This window comes from Peromyscus eremicus, chromosome 4 (assembly GCF_949786415.1).
Source record: "Peromyscus eremicus chromosome 4, PerEre_H2_v1, whole genome shotgun sequence".
Lineage (NCBI taxonomy): Eukaryota > Metazoa > Chordata > Mammalia > Rodentia > Cricetidae > Peromyscus > Peromyscus eremicus.
In genome coordinates, this window is record NC_081419.1 from 51,457,375 (window position 1) to 51,481,023 (window position 23,649).

At 39.1% G+C, this 23,649-nt stretch overlaps 1 protein-coding gene across 1 annotated transcript in view; it reads right to left on the reverse strand.

The window, feature by feature from the left end:
• Positions 1–23,649, reverse strand: part of Ola1 (Obg like ATPase 1) — a 138,774-nt gene that overhangs the window by 41,637 nt on the left and 73,488 nt on the right. The window contains exons 6-7 of the mRNA XM_059260699.1: positions 12,158–12,238; positions 11,752–11,849 (exon numbers count right to left, since the gene is read on the reverse strand). Coding sequence (XP_059116682.1) covers positions 11,752–11,849; positions 12,158–12,238 — 179 coding nt within the window. The remainder of the gene's footprint in view (positions 1–11,751; positions 11,850–12,157; positions 12,239–23,649) is intronic.

The window sequence follows — 23,649 nt, forward strand, 5'->3', positions numbered from 1 at the left end:
CTTCATGAAAGAAGTTGTACTCTGTCTGCTGAGGCTGAGGAAGACTAGACAGAACATATCTAAATGCCCCTAAATTGCTGGGCGGTGGTGGCGCACGCCTTTTAATCCCAGCCCTTGTGAGGCAGAGCCGGTGGATCTCTGTGAGTTTGAGCCCAGCCTGGTCTACAGAGCAAGATCCAGGATAGGCACCAAAACTATACAGAGAAACCCTGTCTCTAAAAACAACAAAACAAAATAAAAAAAAAAAAGCCCCTAAGTCAGGTACATAATAAACATTTAACAAATGGTAGTTATTTCTCCCAAAGACCTGTCTATATATGCACATATATGCACACATGTAATACTCTTTCTATTACACTGCTATGTATTAAAATAGTAATTACACAGAGTAGTGCACAAATCATTCACTTGTACTTTGTAAAAGAGACACCCAAACACAGACAGACAGACAGACACATACACATACACATCTCTGTTTTAAAATTAGTTCACAAAAGCAAATCCTTATGCTGAGAAAGGGAAGAACAGTCTCCCTCAGGGAAGAGCATAGCAATGGTTATCCAATACCAATAATAAGCGCAGAAAACACACACAGAAGTTACAATATACAGACTGAACAGGCTGTACTTATGTATTTAGGAATGTATGTGTACATACACACACACACACACACACACACACACACACACACACACACACACACACGTAACAACAATTAATTGAAAATGAGGCCATGGTTTGAAAGAGAACACGGAAGGGTATATAAGAAGGTCTGAAGGGAGGAAAGGGAAGAGGTAAATGATGTAATTATACTATAATCTCAAAATAAATTAAAAAATAAAATATAAAAGCAAATCCTTGTTATTGAAAATGTGACGAGTATAGTAAACTAGTATGTGGTTAAAAACACGTGTGGTGCTGCGAGTGTAGTTCAGTGGTAAAACACTTGTTAGCACCCTGAGGCCGGAGTTTGATCTCCAGCACTAGAAATCAAAGAAACAGACAAACCAGGGGTTGGAAAAAGCAGTTGTCTTTTCTTTTTTCTTAGATTGATTTATCTTTTTATTTTATTATGTGTATGAGTGTTGTACTTGCATGCCTGTCTGTGACCATGTTCATGTCTGGTGCCCACAGAGGACAGAGGAGGAGCACTGGATACCCCGGGCCTGCAGTTACAGATGGCTGTAAACTGCCATGGCAGTTAGGGACATCAAGAATTCTTAACCACTGAGCGATCCTTCTAGCCTGAAAGCAGATGTCCTAAAGAGAGTAAATGTATATTTTCTACATAAAACCAGATAAACTATTTTAATGATTGTCCCTACAAAGGCTGTTAAATTGGAAAAGAGTTTCAGAGGTAAGTCCATAAATATAATAGATGCATTGAAATGTTATTTTCAGTTGGCATTTCCTAATTATATTATGGTAAATTTTTAATCTCAAAAACTTTTCAAGTCTAAAATGTATGTGTATGTGTATGTCTGTATGTGTATATCACACATGTGCAGATGTCCACAGGAGGCAGAAGGTGGTATTGGAGCCCCTGGATCTAGAGTACAAATAGTTGTGACCCACCAGACATGGGAGCTAGGAACTGAACTTGGGTCCTCTGGAAAAGAGCAGGTGCTCATGACTGCTGAGCCAAATCTCCAGCCCTCAAACTATATGTATACCGTGATATATTTAACAATAAGAAAGCTTTATTGACATCAAATGTGCAGTATAGGAATGTGCCTGGTATGTGACATACTTCTCCGGCCCTTTCTATACTGGCAGCATCACCAATGACCTGGTGCTGATGCTGAATGACACGTAGTGAAGAACACAAAGGATCTCTGCGGAGACTGCTTAGGCTTCCATCCTAATACCTCTTGCTGGCTATTAACTCTGGCCAACTTCCTTAAGTTCTCTACACATGTTTTTCCTTCTTCAAAAGGTGAGAGGTGATAATATCTACTTTATAAGGTTGCTGGGACTCGTAAATACAAGTGGTACATAGTTAAGATTGGCATGATGTTCACACCCAGTCCAACATTAGGCATACAAATTTGCCACAACTCCAGTTTGTGGTATACTCTCCTTTCAACAACTTGCTCAACCTGGCAGTAAACAATTATTTTTTAACAAACAATGGTTTGCTACTTTTAAAAAGGGGTCAAATATTTCCTTTTTAAAGTGATTTAGCAAACATTTCCTTATCAAAAACATTAGACTGTAAGACTCACCATAGAAGTTTATTTAACTTGTAATGTTGAAATAATACAGTTAGCAAAGATATACTTTGGTATCTGTGCTCATTATTATCACCAGTTTTTTTATTTCTGTTGGAAAATAAGCTCATCTCAGTATATAAAAGCTAGTGTGTTATATTTTGGGGAAGTCTATACTGTGGCAATAACTATTTTGGATTTAGCAGTTTTATACAATTTTTAGTTTTCAGTTGTATCCACAGAATTTTCTCTACCTGAACTTTACAGCATATGCTTAAGAATGGATGCTAAACTAGACGCTTTTGCCTCTTAACAGGAAGGTACTCAATGACAAGGGGGCGGCAGCAGCAGCAGCACAGAAGCCGCACATCCTAGAACAGCACACAGTTCTCAGGGCGATGGGAAGCCATGCTATAGCCTGTGCTTGCCGCTTGGCTCCTCGTCACCACCCATAAACAAGCATAAATACTCCAACCAGCGGGATCTGCTTGTCATACACACGCATGCTCAAGGGTTTAGGCACGGTCTATAATCTCTCCAACTGTCCTATCTGTAAAGTGTGCATGCATGATATTATTTACATAAGCTTCACAAAGTTTTGATTAATGTCTTAGCAATTTCTAAGCTTCAAGTGCCTGTCACACAGCAGAAACTTTAATAAATGGTGATCTACGGTGTGTCTTTTGGTTTGGCATAGGAAAAGCCAATCAATGACATTAAATGTAGAAAAAATAAAGAATTAAATTTTAGAATGCATATAGGATATGCTTAAAATTTATTGAATTACATTATCTTTAAATAAGAATCCTAAGTTCTTTTTAGGTAGTTTCTTGATGCTTCATAATATAGTGAAATCCAGTCTCACAATGGCCACACTGACCACTGTCTCCCACTCAACCTCCTGGTCTTTAACTTATCCCTGTGCTGACCCCACCCATGCTCCCTCCCTGATCAGATTCTAGGTGTGCCGGCCCCTTACTTCACGAGGTCTTTCTTCCCTATGTACATCAGGGAGATGGCATCCCTTAACTGCTTTGCTTTTATTCATTGTTCTAATAATTTCTAGACATTATGCTTAATGTCTTGTTGAACGTCTGCTACCACAAGACAATAGCCTTATGGGAACAAGGGCCTTTTCTGTTCATAAACCCAGATAGATATATGATACACAGAAGGGATCAATAATTACTTGCTTAGAAAAGGAAAAGCAAAATAAAACACAATACTTAGCCCCTCAGTGAGCTCAAGATGGCCATAAAGAACATACATTTGAACTGTGTATTCTTTTAAAAATATTTGTTAAGTGTGTGTATGTGTGGGTGCAGGGTCCCTTGGAGCCAGTCACAGCCATTGAAAAAGCACCCAATGTGGGTGCTTTAAATCAAATTTGGGTCCTCTCGGAGAGCAGCAATAGCTGTTAACTGCCAGACCACCTCTCCAGCTCCAACACGCATACAAATACACACTTAAAAATATATTTTATTATTTACTTATGTGCACGTATGTATGAGCATGTGTGGGGGGGGGCCTGAGGAGCTGAGGAGGCCAGAAGAAGGCCTAGATTCCCTGGAATCAGATGGTTGTGAGCCTCCACCTCCTCCTCTGGTCCTCTGGAAAAGGACCAAGCACTCTTAACCACTGAGCCATCTCTCCAGCCACCTGAATATTCTTAATGACACTTCTTATAAAGTTAATTTCTCTTCTTACTATAATAAAGCATTGTTAAAAAGACAGAATGGATACTTACATGAAGTCCTAACTTTATAAATAAGGGTGTACTCAAAGTTCATATGTCAATTATCTCAGAACATATTTTTGAGCAGAAAAACTGGAAAATGGTCACAGATACCAAAGTATGTCTCATCTAAACTGAACTTCCTGCTACAATGTGAGTTAAATAAGCTTTTATGGCACATATCACAAGATTAGTGTTTCTGAGGGGAAGATGCTTTCTTGGAAACTTAAAAATAAGAGAACATAATAGTTTAGGCAGTATTATTAGTCTCCAATATAGACATGTCAATTCTGCATGTGCATTTTCTTTTCTTTTTCTTTTTTTTTTTTTTTTTTTTTGGCTTTTTCGAGACAGAGTTTCTCTGCGTAGCTTTGGTGCTTTTTCCCGGAACTTGCTCTATAGCCCAGGCTGGCCTTGAACTCACGGAGATCTGCCTGGCTCTGCCTCCTGAGTGCTGGGATTAAAGCTACACAGAGAAACCCTGTCTCGAAAAAACAAAACAAAACAAAACAAAAGAACCCAAAACAAACAAACAAAAAGACTCTTCTGCTCTCTCCTCCTTCTCCTCTAGTATCTTTCCAACAGGCCTGGTCATACCCTCTTCTGTCCCTTCCTTCTAATAAAACTCTGCTCTGATTTAAAAAAAAAAAAAAAAAAAAAAAAAGCATGTTCTTTTCACATTCCCCCAGCTCTAGCCAAATCAGCCACTGCTCACAAGAGGGAAGATGAGAAGACACATGGTAAGACTCAGAAAAAAAAACAAAAACAAACAAACAAAAAAACCCTCAAAAAAACCCAAAACCAACCACCTCAGTTTCAAGAGCTAAGATGGGGAGAAAGGATGAGACCAGGGGAAAAGTCAGGTCTTAGCTCCAACCTGGCCAGAAAAGATGCTCCTAAATTGGGTTTCAGCCTGGAAAACATTCCATGAAGTACCAGCTGGGGAAATGGCTATAAACTAGAATGTGAAGATTGAGAAGCTCCTGGATATCTGCATGGGCATCTTTGTCTTTATAAATCTGCAGTATGTCCTGTTAGAATCACAACATTCGGAGGCTATATGGGGATGGTTTAGTGACAGAGCACACGCGGCATGTGCTGAGCAAAAGTAAGAGAACAGCCTGGGAGGAGCCTTGTCGCTGAGGACCACCTCTCCACTCCTCACTCTGGGGACGACAGCCTTCATCCTTACTGTCACTGACAGTGCACACCACACACATGTGAGGGAAACTGAGGGAGAGGTTTTCAAGGGCTTTGAAAAGAACAAGTTCTTCATTTATTTTTAAAATGATGCAATGACAACTTAAAAAAATTATACTAGTGGAAGCTAAGCAGCACCAATAAAATGATGTAAGCTACTGCAGGTAAAACTGCAGGGCCATAGCGAGGATGACTGTGACGCCAGGGGAGTCTCCCTGAGCACTGAGCTACGATGACATGTGATGCATTTTGTTTCTTTACTCATGCCACAGGAGAGAAAGCATGGGACATATCCAGTATCCAGCAGAGAACAGGACAATTAAATCCTTTTTCCTGTTACTGGATTAATTTTGAGCTATGATATTTAAGTTTGGAGAAGTTTGTTTATATAGAATACATTTTATATGAACAATAGAATAAAGTGTTCTCTACAAGAAAGCCTATGTAATCTGCCTGAAGTCAAAAATACTGAGTACCAAAGACCACAACATTATTATTTCCAATTGTAGTTACTTTTCTTTTTTGTTTTTCTTCCTCTTGTGACAGTCTCCCTACGTTGCTCTGGATGGCCTTTAACTCAGAGATCCACTTGCCCCTGTGTACCACACCTGGCAAAGCAATGTTTTTCCCAATAAATCAAACTTCTTGATCACAGCTACTCCCTCATTTACGACTAGAGCATAAGAGTTTCTGAGAGTCCATTTTTCTTACTCAACAATGTTATTAATGGTACCCAGCATTTTGGGATAGCCTTCAGAAGTCTGGTGAACTACAACTCTAAATGTAAGCCTTGTACCTACAGAATATGCAGCAGAGGGGCAAGGGGCAAAGGTCAGAGAAAGTAATACGCTCTCCTATACTGCACAGGCAGGGCAGAATGGACAAAATACTGAAATAGTCCAAATTAGCTTTTTCCTTTGCCTTGTTCCAGGCAAACATGCACACTACCTAAGACTCCATTCTATCTTTGTAAGGTTACATGTCTCAATCCCAACAGTCTTACACTTTCTGAACTTCCAACTTCTCCTCCACATCTATGCACAGCTAGTCAGACTCCCATTCTTTTTATTATTATTATTATTATTATTATTATTATTATTATTATTATTATTATTATATTTAATGCGTATGGATGTTTTACCTGCCTGCATGCCTGATGTCAATAGAGACCAGAAGAAAGTGCTAGATCACCTGGGACTGAGTTACAGATGGTTATGAGCCACCACGTGGGTACTAGGAACAGAATCTGGGGAAAAGCAGCCAGTGCTCTTACTACTGAGCCATCTCTCCTGCCCCTTGAATTCCCATTCTTGATTATAGCTCATCTCAACTTGTTATTTTGGAAACAAAATCAGATGTGAGGTCCTTAATCTTTGGTACACAGACTTTTAAGGAGTTTAATTTGAATTATCCTCTAGTGGGTAAAGACAGGGCATCAGGAAAATCCTTCATGAACATGAATTGCTGGTAATCTGAAGAAATGCAGAAATTACAAACAAAATCCTTTCGTCTCCTAGATCACAGGTGTCTCTGTCCATGTATGACCACAGTTTTCAACCTGTGGGTCACGACTCCCCGGGAAGGGGGTGAATAACACTTTCACAGGGGTTGCAAAACAGATGTTTGCTTTATGATTCATAACAGTAGCAAAATTACAGTTACAAAGTAGCAGTGAAAATATTGTATGGTTGGGGTCCCCACACCATGAGGAACTGGATTCAAGGGTCGCAGTACTAGGAAGGTTGAGAAGCACTCATGTATGAGGAAATACACATTTGAACCATTTGAGAGACTCCTATGAAACACCTGCTGTCTTTTTTTTTTTTTTTCCGAGACAGGGTTTCTCTGTGTAATTTTGGTGCCTGTCCTGGATCTCTCTCTGTAGACCAGGCTGGCCTCGAACTCACAGAGATCCGCCTGGCTCTGCCTCCCGAGTGCTGAGATTAAAGGTGTGCACCATCGCCGCCCAGCAATACTTGCTGTCTTTAAAAAGGGCTTAAACCTTTTAACCTCTTGAAGTTAGAAAAGAAATTATGAAATATTTCCCGTTTATATAGAAAAATTTATCCTATACGTTTGATGAATTATCACAGAAATCACTGTTAGATGATGATGCTTATGAAAATTACAACTCATACTCTTAATGGATTATTTTTTAAAAAATTAATGAAATACCCTGCAAATAGAAGTAATTAGCCACAAATCATATGGAAAAAAATGCAAACAGGCCTCCACATATGCATTTATTGTGGGACAGTAGTCTTTTCTTTACACAGAAAGATACACTTCTATAATTCTCACTCTCATGATGTGAACTAGTGTATTAGTCCTGCTTGATAAGGATTGGAAGTTGTTGAAGGAACAGCCAAGCCATTTAGTGAAAACCAAACACATCCGGCTCGCCCACACTCCCTGTGTTTGAGAAGCCGAGACAAGAGGATTGCTTCAAATTTAAGGCCAATCTGGGATTCACAAAAGAACAACAAAAAACCAAACCTAAATCAGAAAGTTACAAATGGTAGTACATGAACACTGTATTAAGATGCAAACACACACATGAGAAGATAATTCAGAGGCTGGTGAGATGGCTCAGTGGGTAGACACTTGTCACCAAGCTTGACATCCCGAATTCCATCCCAGGACCCATACAGTGGAAGGAGAGACCCGACTCCCTAAGCTGTCCTTTGATGACTACAAGCATGCCCTGACACCTACCATGTACATATATATGTAAATAAAAAAACGGAATTTACATTAAAAAATAATTTGGTGCCAGGCATGGTTGCACACACGGTTCCAGGACACCCAGGGCTGTTAACACAGAAAAACCCTGTCTTGAGAAAAGCAAGCAAGTAAGCAAGCAAACAAACAAACAAAATGAAGGTAAATTAGGAAAAGATAAATCTATTCTATGATTTTTCCCCTACAATAGTCACACAATATATATCATTTTGAAGTTATTTTTGGTTTTGTAAACAAATATGAAAAACTAACAAAAGCAGAAAGCTGGGCAGAAAAAAACCTGAATCAAAGCCAGGCAGAGGCAGGCAGATCTCTGAGTTCAAGGCCAGCTTGGTCTACAATGCAAGTTCCAGGACAGACAGGGATATACAAAGAAACCCTGTCTCCAAAAACCAAACCCAAAACCCAAAAACTTGAATCATACATAATAGTATAAAGGTTAATAATAAAACTTCTGTGAATATAAAATTTATTTGGTAAACTTGACATATTGATTGTTCTAAAGCTTGAAAAGATTTCCAAATGTTTATCTATGAATCTTTAAACAACTTCATCATTTAAAATGACTCAATTATTAACCAAGATGTATGTAAGAAGTATGTATGTTTTAAATTTTAAATTTCCTAGTATTTCTAGATGGACATCTATATGGTACAGCAAAATCCAACTGTCCTCATCAATAGTTTACAGAAAGGTAAAGACAAAATAACACAGAGTGAAACATAATTGGTAGCTATTAGGTGTAAAAAGTCTCTAAAATTAGTTTGTTCCACTGATTCCATAATTGCACAGCATATATTACTAACAGAGCAGCAACAGTGCAAAGATTGGAACTGAAACCTCCAATTAAGCAGTGCCTTGACAGTCGGAATGCCCCATACCTGCTTGACACCATGACTCACTACGCAATCTAAAATGAAAATTAATACTGTGTATAATCTTGCCTGTAACAACTGATCATGTTTAGAAAATGGATTATTAATAAATCATTAGTAGCTACCAAAGTCAACCAAAGTGTCTACATAGTTCTATTTACTCAACTGTAACAGTATTAGTGGTCTTTGTGGATTCTTCACAGTATCCTGATGACTGTCATCTCATCATCACACAGCCACAGCCAGCCTGACTGCCACATCAGCCTCTCTTTGGGACCTAGATCTTAATCACCCATCAATGAAATACTGAATTCAGCACTTCTAACACAGTAGAAAGCTGGACTCACTATAGCTTTTACCTTCAAAAGGTCAGTATGCCTCTAGTTAGTATACAATAGCCTTATCCATGGAAATGCTTCTTTTTTTAAAAAAAAAACTAGCATTAAAAAATAACATGCTACCATTTCAATTTAAAGTGAATTTTAGCCAGTAACCAAAATGTTTATCACTCTAGAAATGTGGCTCACTCAAATGAAGAGAGTCTTCCTCTGGGTTCAAGTCAGTCCTTTTCTGATCTCTTCTAACCACTGAAAGTAACTTTCTACATTTTAAACACAGGGGTGTGTGTGTGTGTGTGTGTGTACACACGCACGTGTGTATTTTAAACTTTTTTCCTTTTGGTGCTGGAGACTGAACCCAGGGCCTGTATATGTTAGACAAGAACTTTACCACCTAGCAGTCCCCAGCCCTTGTGAGCACATTTATTACTGCTTCCGGTATCAGTGCTAATTTGCTACAGTAGTATTACATGTTAACCTTGAAACAACATCTTTTTTTTCTTGGTGAAGGAGCAACTGATGCAAATGGGGTTTAGACACAAACCAAAAACCAAGATGCTAACAGAGCAAATGGATTTAGGAGTTCAAATGAATTTTAACTATTTACATCTGCTGCAGTGTCATAAATGGTGGAAACCTAGTGTTCATGTCCTTCATAATAAAAATTCATTCTGTGCTTTAATATGAAGGCTATGTTACATAAACAGGGGATTTAAAGCTTCGGCAGAGTGGCTGAATGGAAGGAAAGTGGCAATCTTTCTGGCTCCAGTAGATGCCATTCCCTATCACACAGTGTTTCCCACTCATAAATACATGACAAATACTTCCTCAATCATGTTTTACGAGCAGGGATGCACAGGGGGTAGTCAATGGCTAGCTTGAGGGAAAATAGGAACAGCAGGCGGCAGAAACTGTACAGAAAATGGCTATGTGGTAAATTCTCTTCTGGAACATCACTCAGTTACCCGGTCTTTGATGTTTCAGCTACAATTACACTAACTTCCACAAGATCTGGACACCTCCCCCCAACACACATATCCCAACCTCAGACCAGATCATTAGCTACACATAAAACCTATGAAAATTTGGTTTTGTAAAATAGAACCATTCATACGTCTATGTTGTTACAAATTAAAATTTGTTATTTAGACAAGAGTAGTTTCAATGGGCTATAACCATATCATCATCACAACTGGTCTCACAAAAAACATGGGGTGTCTGGCGACAGCTAAATCACAGGCTGGCGTCTCCTAAGCAGTCTGTCTACCATTAGGGTCTGGGAAATGGTATTTACTATACAATTAGAGCCAGGGAGTTCTACCTGTAATCACTGAAATACAGGTGTGAGAAGCCCCTTTGGGCAGGAACTGACTCATCCCTTTTCATGTAAACTTTGATGTCTGTATTGTTTTACCTAACTCAGGAAAACTCACCATTCATACTTCCATGAGAAGATTGACTAGCTGAAGTCAAACAGTCAATTTTAAAATTCCTTCTTAAAGGAAACAATTTTGACACATTAATCATCAAATTTATTAGAGTTTGAAACAAGACGGAACTGATTATATTTTAATTGCTTTCTGGAGGACAATGACCAGTCTGAACTTCATTTTTATGTTAAATTTATGTTTTTCTAAAACATTGCCAATAAAGAGGTTAAACTCAGCTTGCTATCAGGGACACAGAATGTCTTACAGGAATATCAACAGGGCATTTTCAGTCGCAGTAATTTCACAGAGTTTATTCTAATGATTTATTGGAGCTAACCATCTGACATTAATTATTGTTTTGGCTTCCAGTCTATGAATGTTTATTTTTCAGTTTAAAGCCTTCTCACTCTTTGATATCATATGGAAATGAGAATTTTTAATGGAAAATTGAAACCATGTGCATCTAAGTACTTAATGAAGTACAGGGAGAAACCGACAATATATTTTAGGAGAATTCAGGTCTTTTGCTTTGTATAGATTTGATTTGTTTCTATGACTCAAGAGTATAAAATGCTGAGGGTCTAGTGAGGGAGTCACAGCGAGCACTAAGCCAAATGTCTCCATGCCCACATGAACGCAAGAGTTCTCTTTGAATTTTTAAGGAAGGGGAACAAATCTTGCACATTTTAGTTACATATTAGAATGGCAACATATACATGCAGTTTTTACTTTGTTACACTTTGGAAGTTTCAAGCTAGTGTCTGAACTTTTTTGCATCCAGGTTTAGCTTTTTTTTTTTTTTTTTTTTTTTTTTTTTAAGAAACGATTCAATCTGGATTTTAAAATTTATGTCTGGCTGTAACCCATGGTAGAGGCTTTAAGGTCGACTGCAGTATCAAGAGGGCTAGACATTCTTGGCTTAAAACACTTTATCTCTCCAAATACACTTTCCTCTCATTTTGTAGCAAAACTAAACAACAACGTTTAAAGAACTTAAATTGGAAAAGCAAGTATGTAGGATTCAAAATTTCCTAATTTAATTCAGTTTTGTAGTGTTCTCTTAGTGCAAATCATTTGGGAGACTCATCTTTAAATGCAACATGAGGCCAAACTTTCTTACCATTTTCAACATTTTATAAGGAAAAGATATTAAAATCAAACACATTATACACATACCTATATGCTTTGTGTTAGATATATATCCAGAAAAGAAGAACTTACCATTTGTTTTTCTTTCTTATATAGTCTTTTTCAGAAAGATTAACCAAGTAGACCATTGGTTTTGAAGTCAAAAATAAGTGCTTATTCAACACTTCAATCTAAAGTAGGAGACAGAGAAAGAACCCTTTTCAAAGCTGAGTAAATATGGAGTAAACCACCGACTAATTTGAACACAAATACTGTTTGAGTAAACAATTTAAGTTCTTTGTTTATAAAGGATGAGATGTTATAAAATATCTCAAGTGAGAGATGGGGCAAAGGAAAATGTAAGCTTGGGAATATGTAACAGCTGACAGAAATCAAAGTTTAACCATATCTAATACTAGACACAAGGTAATGAGTAGCCAATTGGTTCTCTAAGGAATCAGAGCAAAGGCAGTAATAGATATCAGTATTTATAACTTACCTCTTTGTCATTCCAGTCATGATAGAAGCGTACAGGTTTCTTTTGATCTATAACCCAGGATTTGACTTTGCACATTATATCCTGTACACACGATCAAGGAAAAAAATACAAGATGAACAGTTAAGCACTTGATACCAAGTACTAAAAGTATCAAGTCCTCAAAATAAAGATAACTTTGTAATGAAAGGACATCTATCTAAGCTATACAAACAATATTTTGCATCTCAAAATAAAACTGATGAAATATTGATGAAGCATTATTTTAGTGTACAAAGTTAGCAAAATTAGTTAACATAACAATATGAAAAACTGCAAGACAATTCAATCACATCAAAGTCAGAATTTAAGAGTCAACATTATCTAGTGATGTCACATGCCATTATGAGGTGGGGGGAGTATGCTGAAGAGAGACTAAAGTATATTTTTTCCTAAAAAGAAAGACAAAGTAACTAATTTAAACCTGCTATTGATTATTTACTCTACAAAATATTAAATGAACTGACCCAAACCTTTTTTCTTCTGAATTAATTTTTTGACACCACCTTCTCCCTGCCACTTCTCACTGCTTCCCCCACCCCAACCTGCCAAAGCCTCCATTACACAATGGCAAGAGCCCTGCACTGGTGACCTCCAACCAGCTGCATTCACTTTCAGAACATCTCTCTCGGCTGGAAATCTAAAGGCCTTTTAGTTAGCAAGCTAGTGTGCATTCAGAAGGAGTAACTGCGGGAAGAGCCCAATGCGCTTTGTTTCTCTGGCCTTTCTTCACAGAAAGATTAATCATCTGTGAAATGGAAACGGCAAACAGCAAGCGACACAAACTGAACCCTTCAAGCCTTTCCTCATGAGCCCTGTGGGTCTGAATCTAAAAGCTGCGTGTGGCAAGGCTCTTCTTACAGGCAGGTGCTAATAAAAGGCTCTCAGGTCCCAAAGGTCAGACTCAGCTCTTCCAGAAGAGGCACGGTTGAGAGTCATCTGGGCTTTTTGTTTTGTTTTTGTAAAGATAGTTTATGAACCTGTTTTAAATATTCATTTCTTAAAATCTGTTGCAACACAATCATTAGTAATAGATTTCCTGAGAGCACTTTATGTTACCACGACCAGTTATTCTCTTACAAATGTCCACTTTTATAAATTATCACACTATTTAGTATATCTTCCTTGCAAATCTTACTGTTACCAATAAGAAAAATAAGGAAAAAGCCCTGTATCCTTAGATCCTGATTTGAAGCCCTCCAGGGAAAGGACTTCCCACGGATTTTAACAAGGAAGGGGCAAGACGAAAACTTTTAATGAAATCTAACATGTTCTGCTTAAGAATAATCACTTTTACTCTTCTATAACTGAATTTCACTCATAAATGTTTAAAAGTGGCTAATGTAACACCATTTCCTACAAGGAGAAGATCAAAGTGCTATATTACAAATGCATTATGATTAAAAAAGCCCTGTGCAGCCTTGCTATTAACTGTTCTTTAAACCCTAAAAGGCTTCCCATAGATCTCACTTGGCACTGCATATACAACCTTTGACAAGTAATGTAGACCATTTTTATTCATTGCCTAAAATTGTAGGCAATTATGTGCGTCACACTGGCCACCTGCAAATTCTGAATGCCTGCTGCAGTTGTCAGCGCAAAAAAACTAATGTCGGAGGGGATTAATCTAGGGGGAGAGAGTCCTCTTTAATGGCTCCAGCAGGTGAAATGGCCCAGCTGGTTACTATGATGAGTGGCCAGAACAGCTTATGTAGAGACACGCAACAAGATTATACAAAAGAAGAAAACAGAGGTACCGTCCTATACTTCATTCCATTAATCTTTCCCAATTAAAAAAAGAAAATAGACAAAAGGAAGCCAATTCAAAAATAAGGAAGGGAATTAATTTTAATCATATAAAAAGTATAAAATGCTTTTGTGACAATAAACATTTTTACAAAGCCAAAGGGTCTCGATGAGTGCTGATCACCAGTGAAGGAATTTCAGGGTTGCTCTTCACTTAAAAGTAACTAGATTCTTGCCTCAGACACAGAAGCCATATCATAGAAGCACTGTGGCATTAGTTTTCAGTTTTTCTTTCATACTATAGACTAGGAGCATTGCAGTTTTACATAAAGAGAATTAAGTCATATATGAAGTTCGCCAACAGTATTTTCCTTAGAAGCCACAGTTAAGTGTTAGATTACTAAAAGACGCCAGTTTTATCTAAGACAAAACAGAAGTAGATTGCAATCAGATAATATTATTTCATATAAATAACCAGTAGATGCTATATTTTCGGTGTGTTCTTTTCTTATATAAAAGAAAAATTAATTTTAATAAGGAATGTAAATGTTATAGCCTATCTGAGAAATTTCTAATTAGACCAAAAGGGCATGAGATAAAATGCATAATAAGCTAAGTAAATGTTTCCCTTATGCTTGCATATATAAGCATATATTAATAGCTATAATATATTAATAATACATACAAAAATTAATAATAATTTCCAGTTAAATTTAATTAGGTAAAATATATATACTTTATCCACATCCAGCAAATGAGCACATAGTAAAAACACTACTTTGTATTGATCCTCTAACGCATTTAAGTCATTTTGAGATTTCCTATTTAAGATGGTTATTCATTTGTGTCTGCCACATGTGTGCAGGTGTCCATGGAAGTCAGAAGAGGGCTTTGGAGCCCCTGGAGCTGGAGTTAGAGGCCGTTGTGAGCCTCCTGATATTTGGGCTGGGAATGAATTCAAGTACTCTGGGAGAACAGCAAATACTCTTAAACACTGAACCTTCTCTCTAGCTCCTGAGATTTCATATTTCTTCTTTATTTTTATGACTATGACTGTTTTGCCGGCAGATGTCTATGTGCTATGTGTGTGTCTGCTGCCCGAGGAGGTCAGAAGAGGGCACTGGATCCCTCAGGACTAGAGTCACAGATGGTTGTGAACCACCAACACAGGTGTCAGGAACTGAACTCAGGTCCTTTCTCAAACAGGCAGTGCTGTTAACCGATGGATGAGCCACCTCTTTCCCACAAGACCTCATACATCTTCCTATCATTATGTAGAATGAAATTATACAGACTCGGAATATGAACCTGCACTGCTTTTGTAACCATCTAACATTTCATTTTAAAAATATATTCTGTATATTATAAAGAATAAACTTGCCGGGCAGTGGTGGTGCATGCCTTTAATCTCAGCACTCAGGAGGCAGAGGCAGGGGGATCACTGTGAGTTCAAGGTCAACCTGGTCTATAGAATGAGTTCCAGGACAGGCAAGGCTACAAAGAGAAACCCTGTCTCAAAAAAACCAAACCAAACCAAACAAAAAAACAAAAAACAAAACAAAAGGAAAGAATAAATTTGTCACCTGAATTTTGTATTAGCTTGTACTTCTATGAGTATACTAATCTTAGAGCTAACAAGACGCAGCTCAGTGGGAATGACTGATTGGACAGGCCCCTGGGTTTGATGCTGGCACATGGCCCCAAGACACAGTGGAGGACACTGGGCTTGCGGTCGTGCTCTTGCACTTGGTTTTAGATGCACTACCTTGTATGTTTGAAAAACCAAAGGGAAATCAAGTCAGGATTAGACACACTCACTGGAGCTCAGAGGACAGATCAAGGCTAGAGAGAAAACTTTAGAACTGACCTGTCTTTAGACAATGAACTGTAACCACAGACAGGGATGTGACCACACAGGGAAAAACTTTATAATAAGAGGAGCTGTTAGGATTTCAATGTGAAATGTCTCCCACAGGCTCAAGTCTTTAAACCCCTGGTTCCCAACAGCTGCTGAGGTTGTGGAACTATTACAAGGTGGGGTCTAGCCGGGGAGTGGTCATCGGGAGAAGGCCTTATGTTTCATAGCCCAGATGTGCTTCCTGTCCTGTCCTGCACGGAGCTATGAGCAAGCAGCCTCCTATCTGTGGTGGAGCCTGGGGCTGCTCCTGCTGCCGCGCCCTTCCCATTACGATAGAACAAGCCTAACAACACAACTCAAAGAAATTCTTCTCCCCTTGAAGTTGTTTCTTGTCAGGGTTTTGGCTACAGCAGCAAGAAAAGTAATCGGTACACAAAACTGTCTCACCATGTGGTTCCTAAGTCTTTGGAACCAGTTTACAGAAGAAATGAGAAAGAGTTCAGAGCTGCCGGCTAAAGCAGAGCTCCTAACACTTTCTCCATTGATAACGGCTTTACACCTGAGCAATTTCTAATGACCCTGTGTATACAGGTCTGTGAAATATGCAAATGAACCAAGCATTTACGGATAAACCATAAAGAATTTATTTTGAAATCATTTGTGCATGCATAGAATAGTGCCAGTTACTAGAAACAACAGCACATTATGGTTACTTTACATAAAGCGTTAAACACTGGCTGAGTACTCGATACCACAGAACGTACAGCACCTGCAGTGTTTTCATGGTGACTGTCAATGCTGAGAAGAAGGCTCTTCACAAAAACACAAGTACACGATGGCAGAAGCAGGTTTTGGGGCCATTTCAGAAATTCCTGAAAACTGTCTTAACTCCAAGCCCAAACTGCCCAAACTTTTCATTTAGTAATTAAAAAAAAATTTTTCATAATAATAAAAAATTAATAATAATTAAAAAAATAAAATAAAACTTCAGCCAGCAAGTCAAACAATAATTTTAAAATCAAACAGGCAAATGCTATCAGGAACACTATTACATATTTAATCATGAACTAATTTTTGGTTGCCACATTTTTTCCACAGTTCTCTTATGTGTGGTTATGAGGGTTGTGACCCACAGATTCGTGGTGGTGCATGCCTTTATTCCCTGTATTTGGGAGGCAGAGGCTGGTGGATCTCTGTGAGTTCGAGGACAGCCTGGTTTACAGAGCTAGTTATAGAACAGCGAGGGTTATACAGACCCTGTCTCAAATAAAAATCATCATCATCATCAATGAGCTAGATAAACCCTGGGATACTGTAAATTAATCTTAATGGACCATTCTGGTGGGAGTAAAGACTATAAGGCTGATAGAAATGTGAACAATGAAGATTGTGCTAATGAGATGCGACAAAGAGAGTCTACTGGAAGTTAACCTTTATTGGCCAAAGGTCATCCATGTTACTGTCTGACAGAGAATCTCACCGTCTTCTGCCTAGCTCTTTTGTTTTTTTTTCTTTTCTTTTCTTTTTTTTTTTTTTCCCGAGACAGGGTTTCTCTGTGTAGCTTTGGTGCCTGTCCTGGATCTCGCTCTGTAGACCACAACAGCCTCGAACTCACAGAGATTCGCCTGCCTCTGCCTCCCGAATGCTGGGATTAAAGGCGTGCACCATCACCGCCTAGTATCTGCCTAGCTCTTAAAAACTGAGCTAAGCTGAATTCAAGTCATGGACAGTAAGCATGCAGGCTGTGGCATAGTTACTGCTCACTGCTTTCATCCAAGTTTATAGGGAAAGAAAGCAACAAACAGAACAGAGTGTGTGTGTGTATCTGCAGTTTCATGGGGGTCGGGGGAGGAACATGAACTATAAAGGTGATAACAAGCAGGGTGAAGACAAAACATCTGTAATTGTTAAAGACATTAGCACCACTAAAGGCTGTAAATACAAATAACTTTCTCAGAAGTTTTTAAGAATAGTAAAGAAAATGCAGTTGGTTCTGCAAGCCTAAAGACCTGAATTCCATCCTCAGAACCACAAAGGTGTCTTCTGACCTTTGCATGCATACCCTGTGTGGCACGAACACCCACACAAACACAGTAAAATAAAAAATTTAATATAAATGTAACTAAAGGGGGTATTTAGAAAGTTGTGGTCCAAAACTTTTTCTTTTTGGTTTTTTGAGACAGGGCTTCTCTGTGTAACAGCTCTGGCTGTCCCAGAATTTGCTTTGTAGACCAGGCTGGCCTCAAACCCCGAGATCTGCCTGCCTCTGCCTCCTACTGGGACTAAAGGTGTGCCCCACCATAGCCCGGCCTGTTCAAAACTTTTTATTTGACAATGAAAAATCTTGAAGCTGTTGAAAAGAATCTAGTTTGATAGAGACAAGTCCTATCTACATAAAACTGAGAATTCCATGACAGGCATGGTAGCTCATGCCTTTAATCCCAGGCAGAGGCCAGTGGATCTCTGAATTCGAGGCTAACCTGAACAGCCAGGACGGCACAGAGAAACCTGTCAGGGGAGGGGGGGGTAACAAAACAAAAAACCTGAGATACCCTAATTCAAAAAACCTGGAAACCTCCAAACTCTACAGCTTCCTGAGCAATGACACGACAACACAAGGAGAAATTCCACATCTGATTTCATGTGATTAGTGGCGGTCAAAACGAAGGCATACTAAAAATACTGCATGAAACTGTCTTCAGGCAATATGCATAAATAATGTATATGAAACATGAGTGGATTTGTGTTTAGAATTTGGATTCTGTCCTCAGGATATAAAAGAAGGTGTAGGCAAATAATGAAGAATATGAAAAAAAAAAAAGAAACCCTATCAGAAACATATCTGCTCCCAATAATTTTAGATAACATTTAGCAATCTGTAGAGGGAAAAAGGAAGAAAATATTGCTCGGGACAAGCACAACTTTTTGAATATCCTAAAAGCCCATTGCATTGTACACTTTTAAAGGGCGACTATTTTAGTATATGAATTATATCTAAAAAGCCATTTAAAAGCCACAAAAGGGAAAAAAAAAGAGTGTAAGGTTTCCTGTGGATAAGAGGAATAAGTCAGCTTCAGACTTGGTTGGTGAAAACGGGAAGAATTCCTATGTCTACAGACTTTATCTGTTTCTCTGGAGTCATCTGGTGGAGTCAGGAATGGATGGAATTACAGCACAACGTGAGCACAACGGAGAGGTTTGGGGAGCACAGGAAACAGCGGCAGCAGAGCAGGAGAACAAACAGAGAAGCTAGATGCTACTAAGGGCCCTAGGAAGATGGTATTCGTGGACACTAGCTTGTCTTCTTAAAAACCTTTCCTGTGTTTGGCAGGTTACTGGGAAAGAAGAAGTGAAGAGGGAGAAATATTAGGGGAATGTCTCTCTGGCATATGTATCATAGCATTGGGATATCTAAGTATACTATGTGCGTGAGCATGTATGTGTGGAGGTCAGAGGTCAATGCTGGGTAGCTTCCTTGATTGCTCTCCACCCCCAAACACAGCTTTTATATTGGTGCTGAGGATCCCAACTCAGGTCCTCAAGTTTGCCCAGCAGGCCCTTAAGTCAAGTTATCTACTCAACCACGATCTAGCTCTCTGCTGTCACTTGTGTGCTTGTTGGTTTGCTTGTCTGTTTATGACAACTTCTCACTCTGGAGACAGGCAGCCTCAACTGTGATTCTCCTATGCCTCCCTTTTGATTTGTAATTTTTCCTGCTGTTTTTGACACAGGGTCTCACTATGTAGTCCTCGATGGCCTTGAGCTGCTGGGGCTGCAGGCTTGTACCAGCAAGCCCCACTTTTGATCTACTGTTTTTGATGCCTGAGATCAAACTTGTGCATCCTACCACTGGTAAATATCTCTCTTTATATACACCAGTGATATACCTAGTCTTCTTTTATATCAGTTCTTACATGAATTTACTTCTGTCTTATGTGCTATATAAACTGATGGTCCTAAAATAGTCTGATCTCAAATGAATTGAATATTTGGGACACTTGCTCCAAATTCAATGCTCACCTCTGCATTATCTTGGGAGGTCTCAAACACCTCTGCACTTCCTAACTTCTGCCCTCAAATGGAGAACGGGGTGTGTAGGTACTCATACCATCTTATACAACATACTGAACACACTGTCCACCATGGTACTTAACTCCTTCCTAGTCCTTGTCCAAAGTAATATGGCTCAGTCTACAACTTCTGTTACGAGGTTAGTTTCTCAGCCACAACTAGTGGGCATCTGACCCCATGCAGAGGTGTCCTGCAAGAGCTCTGCCAGAATGGGAGCGAAGGCAATGTGATGCTCAGGCTCCTGAATGTGGATCCCAAAATACAGAGTAAGCATAGGAAACAGTGAAGAGAGGCTGAAAGAACACCAGTAAACTACCTGGAACTAAGTAGGCTAATTTTAAGTAGGCATACATTATAAAGAAGCGAAAGTCAGAAATAAAAATAATATCTAAGGCAAAACATAAATCGTGGCGGCAACAGAAGGAGAAGTGGGTTCCTCTGTGACGACACAGAGATAGCATCCCTGACGCCGTGAGAGGAGAGGCAGACTGCTGAATTCCTAGGAGCTGTCCTGGTAGGACTTTCAATTCAACACCAAAAGGCATGTGACTATACAACAAACCGTTCTTGAGTATTTTCTTAATCCCACTGCATTTATTACCTTGTATTTAAGACTAAAATCCCATTTCTTTAAAATAATCTTAAGCTGAACCTGGCTCCTTTCAAGTAAAAGCTTCAACTTAAAAATAAAATTTCTGAGAGTAAATGACATAGAGGTTTTTCATCTCTAGCAATTTTTACCTGTATGTTCACATGCTATACAACCAAGAATGAAGTCAATTTTTTTTCCCTAAAACCTTACAATAGTTCTTTACCAAAAATAATGACTATAAATTAAGCAAAATATAGTGTTAGGATTATTTGGTTAATTGTAGTCAATTATGTAGAGGTTCTCATGTAAAAAAGCAAAAAGGAAACACTAGCTCAACCTTTCCAATTGTTGCTTAAAAGCATCATTGTTCAAACCCCTCATCAGTGTTTAGAATAATTACTTTCGCACCCATGAAGTAGTCCAACCTACCACAGTGTGGTGGTCTGAATGAGAATGGACACCATAGGCTCATGTATTTGAATGCTTGGTCCCCAGTTGGTGGAACTGTCTTGGGAAGAACTAGGAGGTGGCCTTGCTGGAGGAGATGTGTCACTGGGGGTTGGCTTTCAAAAACGCACCCCCTTTCCAGTTGGTCTCTCTACCTTGAAGCTGTGGATCAGATATGAGCTACCACAGCTACAGTTCCAGATCATGTCTGCCAACCACCATATTCCCTGCCGTGATGATCATGAATTAACTCGAGGAAGCAAGCCCCCAATAAATGTTTCCTTTTAGAAGTTGCCTTGGTGACACTTCATGGCAATAGAAAAATAAGACACAAAGTTTGAGTTCCACATTGATATTATTACATCAAATTAAGAATTTTATCCCTCTCACTTTGAAAAACTTTACCTTTTAAACTTTCTGAATGTATAGAATACATAGATTCAAATAATAAACTATAATAATCTAATTAAACTCCTGATGAATACACATTAAAAAATAGATGTGTGTGTACGTCTGTACATGTGTGTAAGTGCCCACAGAGGCTAGAAGGCATTGGATCCCCAGGAGGTGGCATTATAAGTAGTTGTGAGGGGCTGGACATCGGTGTTGAGAACTGAGCTTAAGTCCCCTGCAAGAGCAGCAGGCGTTCTTAATCAATGAGCCATCTCTCCAGTCCCCATCACTTTTCTCTTATGTGTGTGTTCATGTGTATGCAAATACATATGCATGTGCTTACGCATGTGTTCAGATGGTGGCCAGAGGACAAACTCCATGTCACTCCTCAGGAGTCTCTCATTGGCCTGGAGTTTACCAAGTAGGCTGGGCTGGGTGGCCAGTAAGTCTGAGGGATCCTGCTCTCTTTTTGTCCCTCTAGCACTGGGATTTTAAGTGTGCCAGAGCACCTGGATTTTTATGTGGGCTCTGGGGCTCAAACTCAGGTCCTCTTACAAACACTTTACCAACCCAGCTACCTTGAAAAGTTCATGACCCAGCCTACGGGTCATGAACTTTTAAACTGATGGATGTACTTACGTATTTTTTAACTTTAGGGTTTGTTTTCTATAAATTTATTTTATAATAGCAATAAAGAAGCTGGAGAGACCACTCAGAGGTTAACAGTACTTGCTATTCTTGTAGAGGATCTGAGTTCAGCTCCCAACACCCACAGGCTGGCTCATATCCAGTTACAGGCAGTTTTGAGACCTTCTTCAGGCTTTTATGGGTACCAGGCACACATGTGATACACATACATGTGAGCAGACACTCACATATGATACACATACATGTGAGCAGGCACTCACATATACATATAAGTAAATAAAAGTGATAAAAAGAGAGGTATATTTAAGCATTTGATATTCTTGAATGTATTATGTTTAGTGGAATAAACCAAACAGAAAAGAATGAAAATCATTTAATTCTATTCTATAAGACATCTAGACTAGGCAAATCTTTGGAGACAGAAAGGAAAACAAAAGTTACCAGGAACAAGGATAAGAAATGTGAAGTTATTGTTTAAAGACCACAGAATTTCACTCACTGTAAGTTCATGAAAAATTCCAGTGATGACTACTTAACACTGAACTGGTTAATGGAGAATGTTGTGTTATGTACAGTTTACCATGATAAGCACCATTTTTAGAGTGGGAACCTTCTGTCTCAGCCCTTATTTTAATGCATAACTAAGACATTGAGGGTGACAGATGTCTGTGATCCCAGCACTCAGGAGACTGAGGCCGGAAGTTACTGAGTTCACAGGCAACCTGGCCAGTATGGGGGAAGAAAAGGACAGGAGGAGAGGAGAGAAGGAGAAGGAGTGTGGTAGCCGGTGCCTGTCATTTCAGCACCTAGAAGGCTGAGCCAGGAGAACTGAGTTTGAGGCCAGCCTGGGATATATAGTGAATTCCAGGACAGCCTGGGCTACAGAAACAGATACAGGTTTTCATTTTAAACAACAGGACTTCATTAACTAGAGACTACCCAGAAAGATGGAAGGATGTTGTTCAGTTTCAATGAATATTACTCTTAATCTCTTTTTCTTTAGAAATGATGTTTTTAGGGGCTGAAAATGTAAGTCAGATGGTAGCATGATGGCCTAGCCTGAACAAAACTCTGGGTTCTGTGCCAGGCAGAACATGAAGCCAGGTGCAGTGGCACACTCCTGTGATCCCCAAACTTGGAAGATGGAAACAGGAGAATCAGGAATTCAAGTGCATCCTTGGCTACTCGGAGTTTGAGGCCAGCCTGGGCTATATGACACTGCCTCAGTGACAATAACAACAAGAAGCTATATTTAAGTCATTTAAGAAAATTCCTAGCCTAGAGCAGGTATATTTTTACACACTCAAAATCGTAGATCTTGGAAGCCCAAGGTCAGGAGGATCACAAGTTCAAAGCCAGCCTGGGCTACACATTTCATGAATGAGTTTTATGCATCCTTCCAAGAATTCTCCCCCCACCCACCTTGAGAATTAGTTAAAATGAGACCATAGTAGAGTGGAAGGAGTCTTCAGTATGACTGGTGTCATTTTAACAAGAGGACTGTTAGGACACAGGAAACATAACCATGTGAAGGCTAAGATAAAGGGGACTTCCTCTGTGGCTGTGGCTCTTGGAAACTATGTTATCATCTGCCAATCCGAGGATTTAGCAGAGAGCTAACATGCCACAAAATTCTTTGAGTTATGACCAAGGTAACATTCACTGGAATAGAAAGAGAATTATTTTAGATTTTAGTAAAGG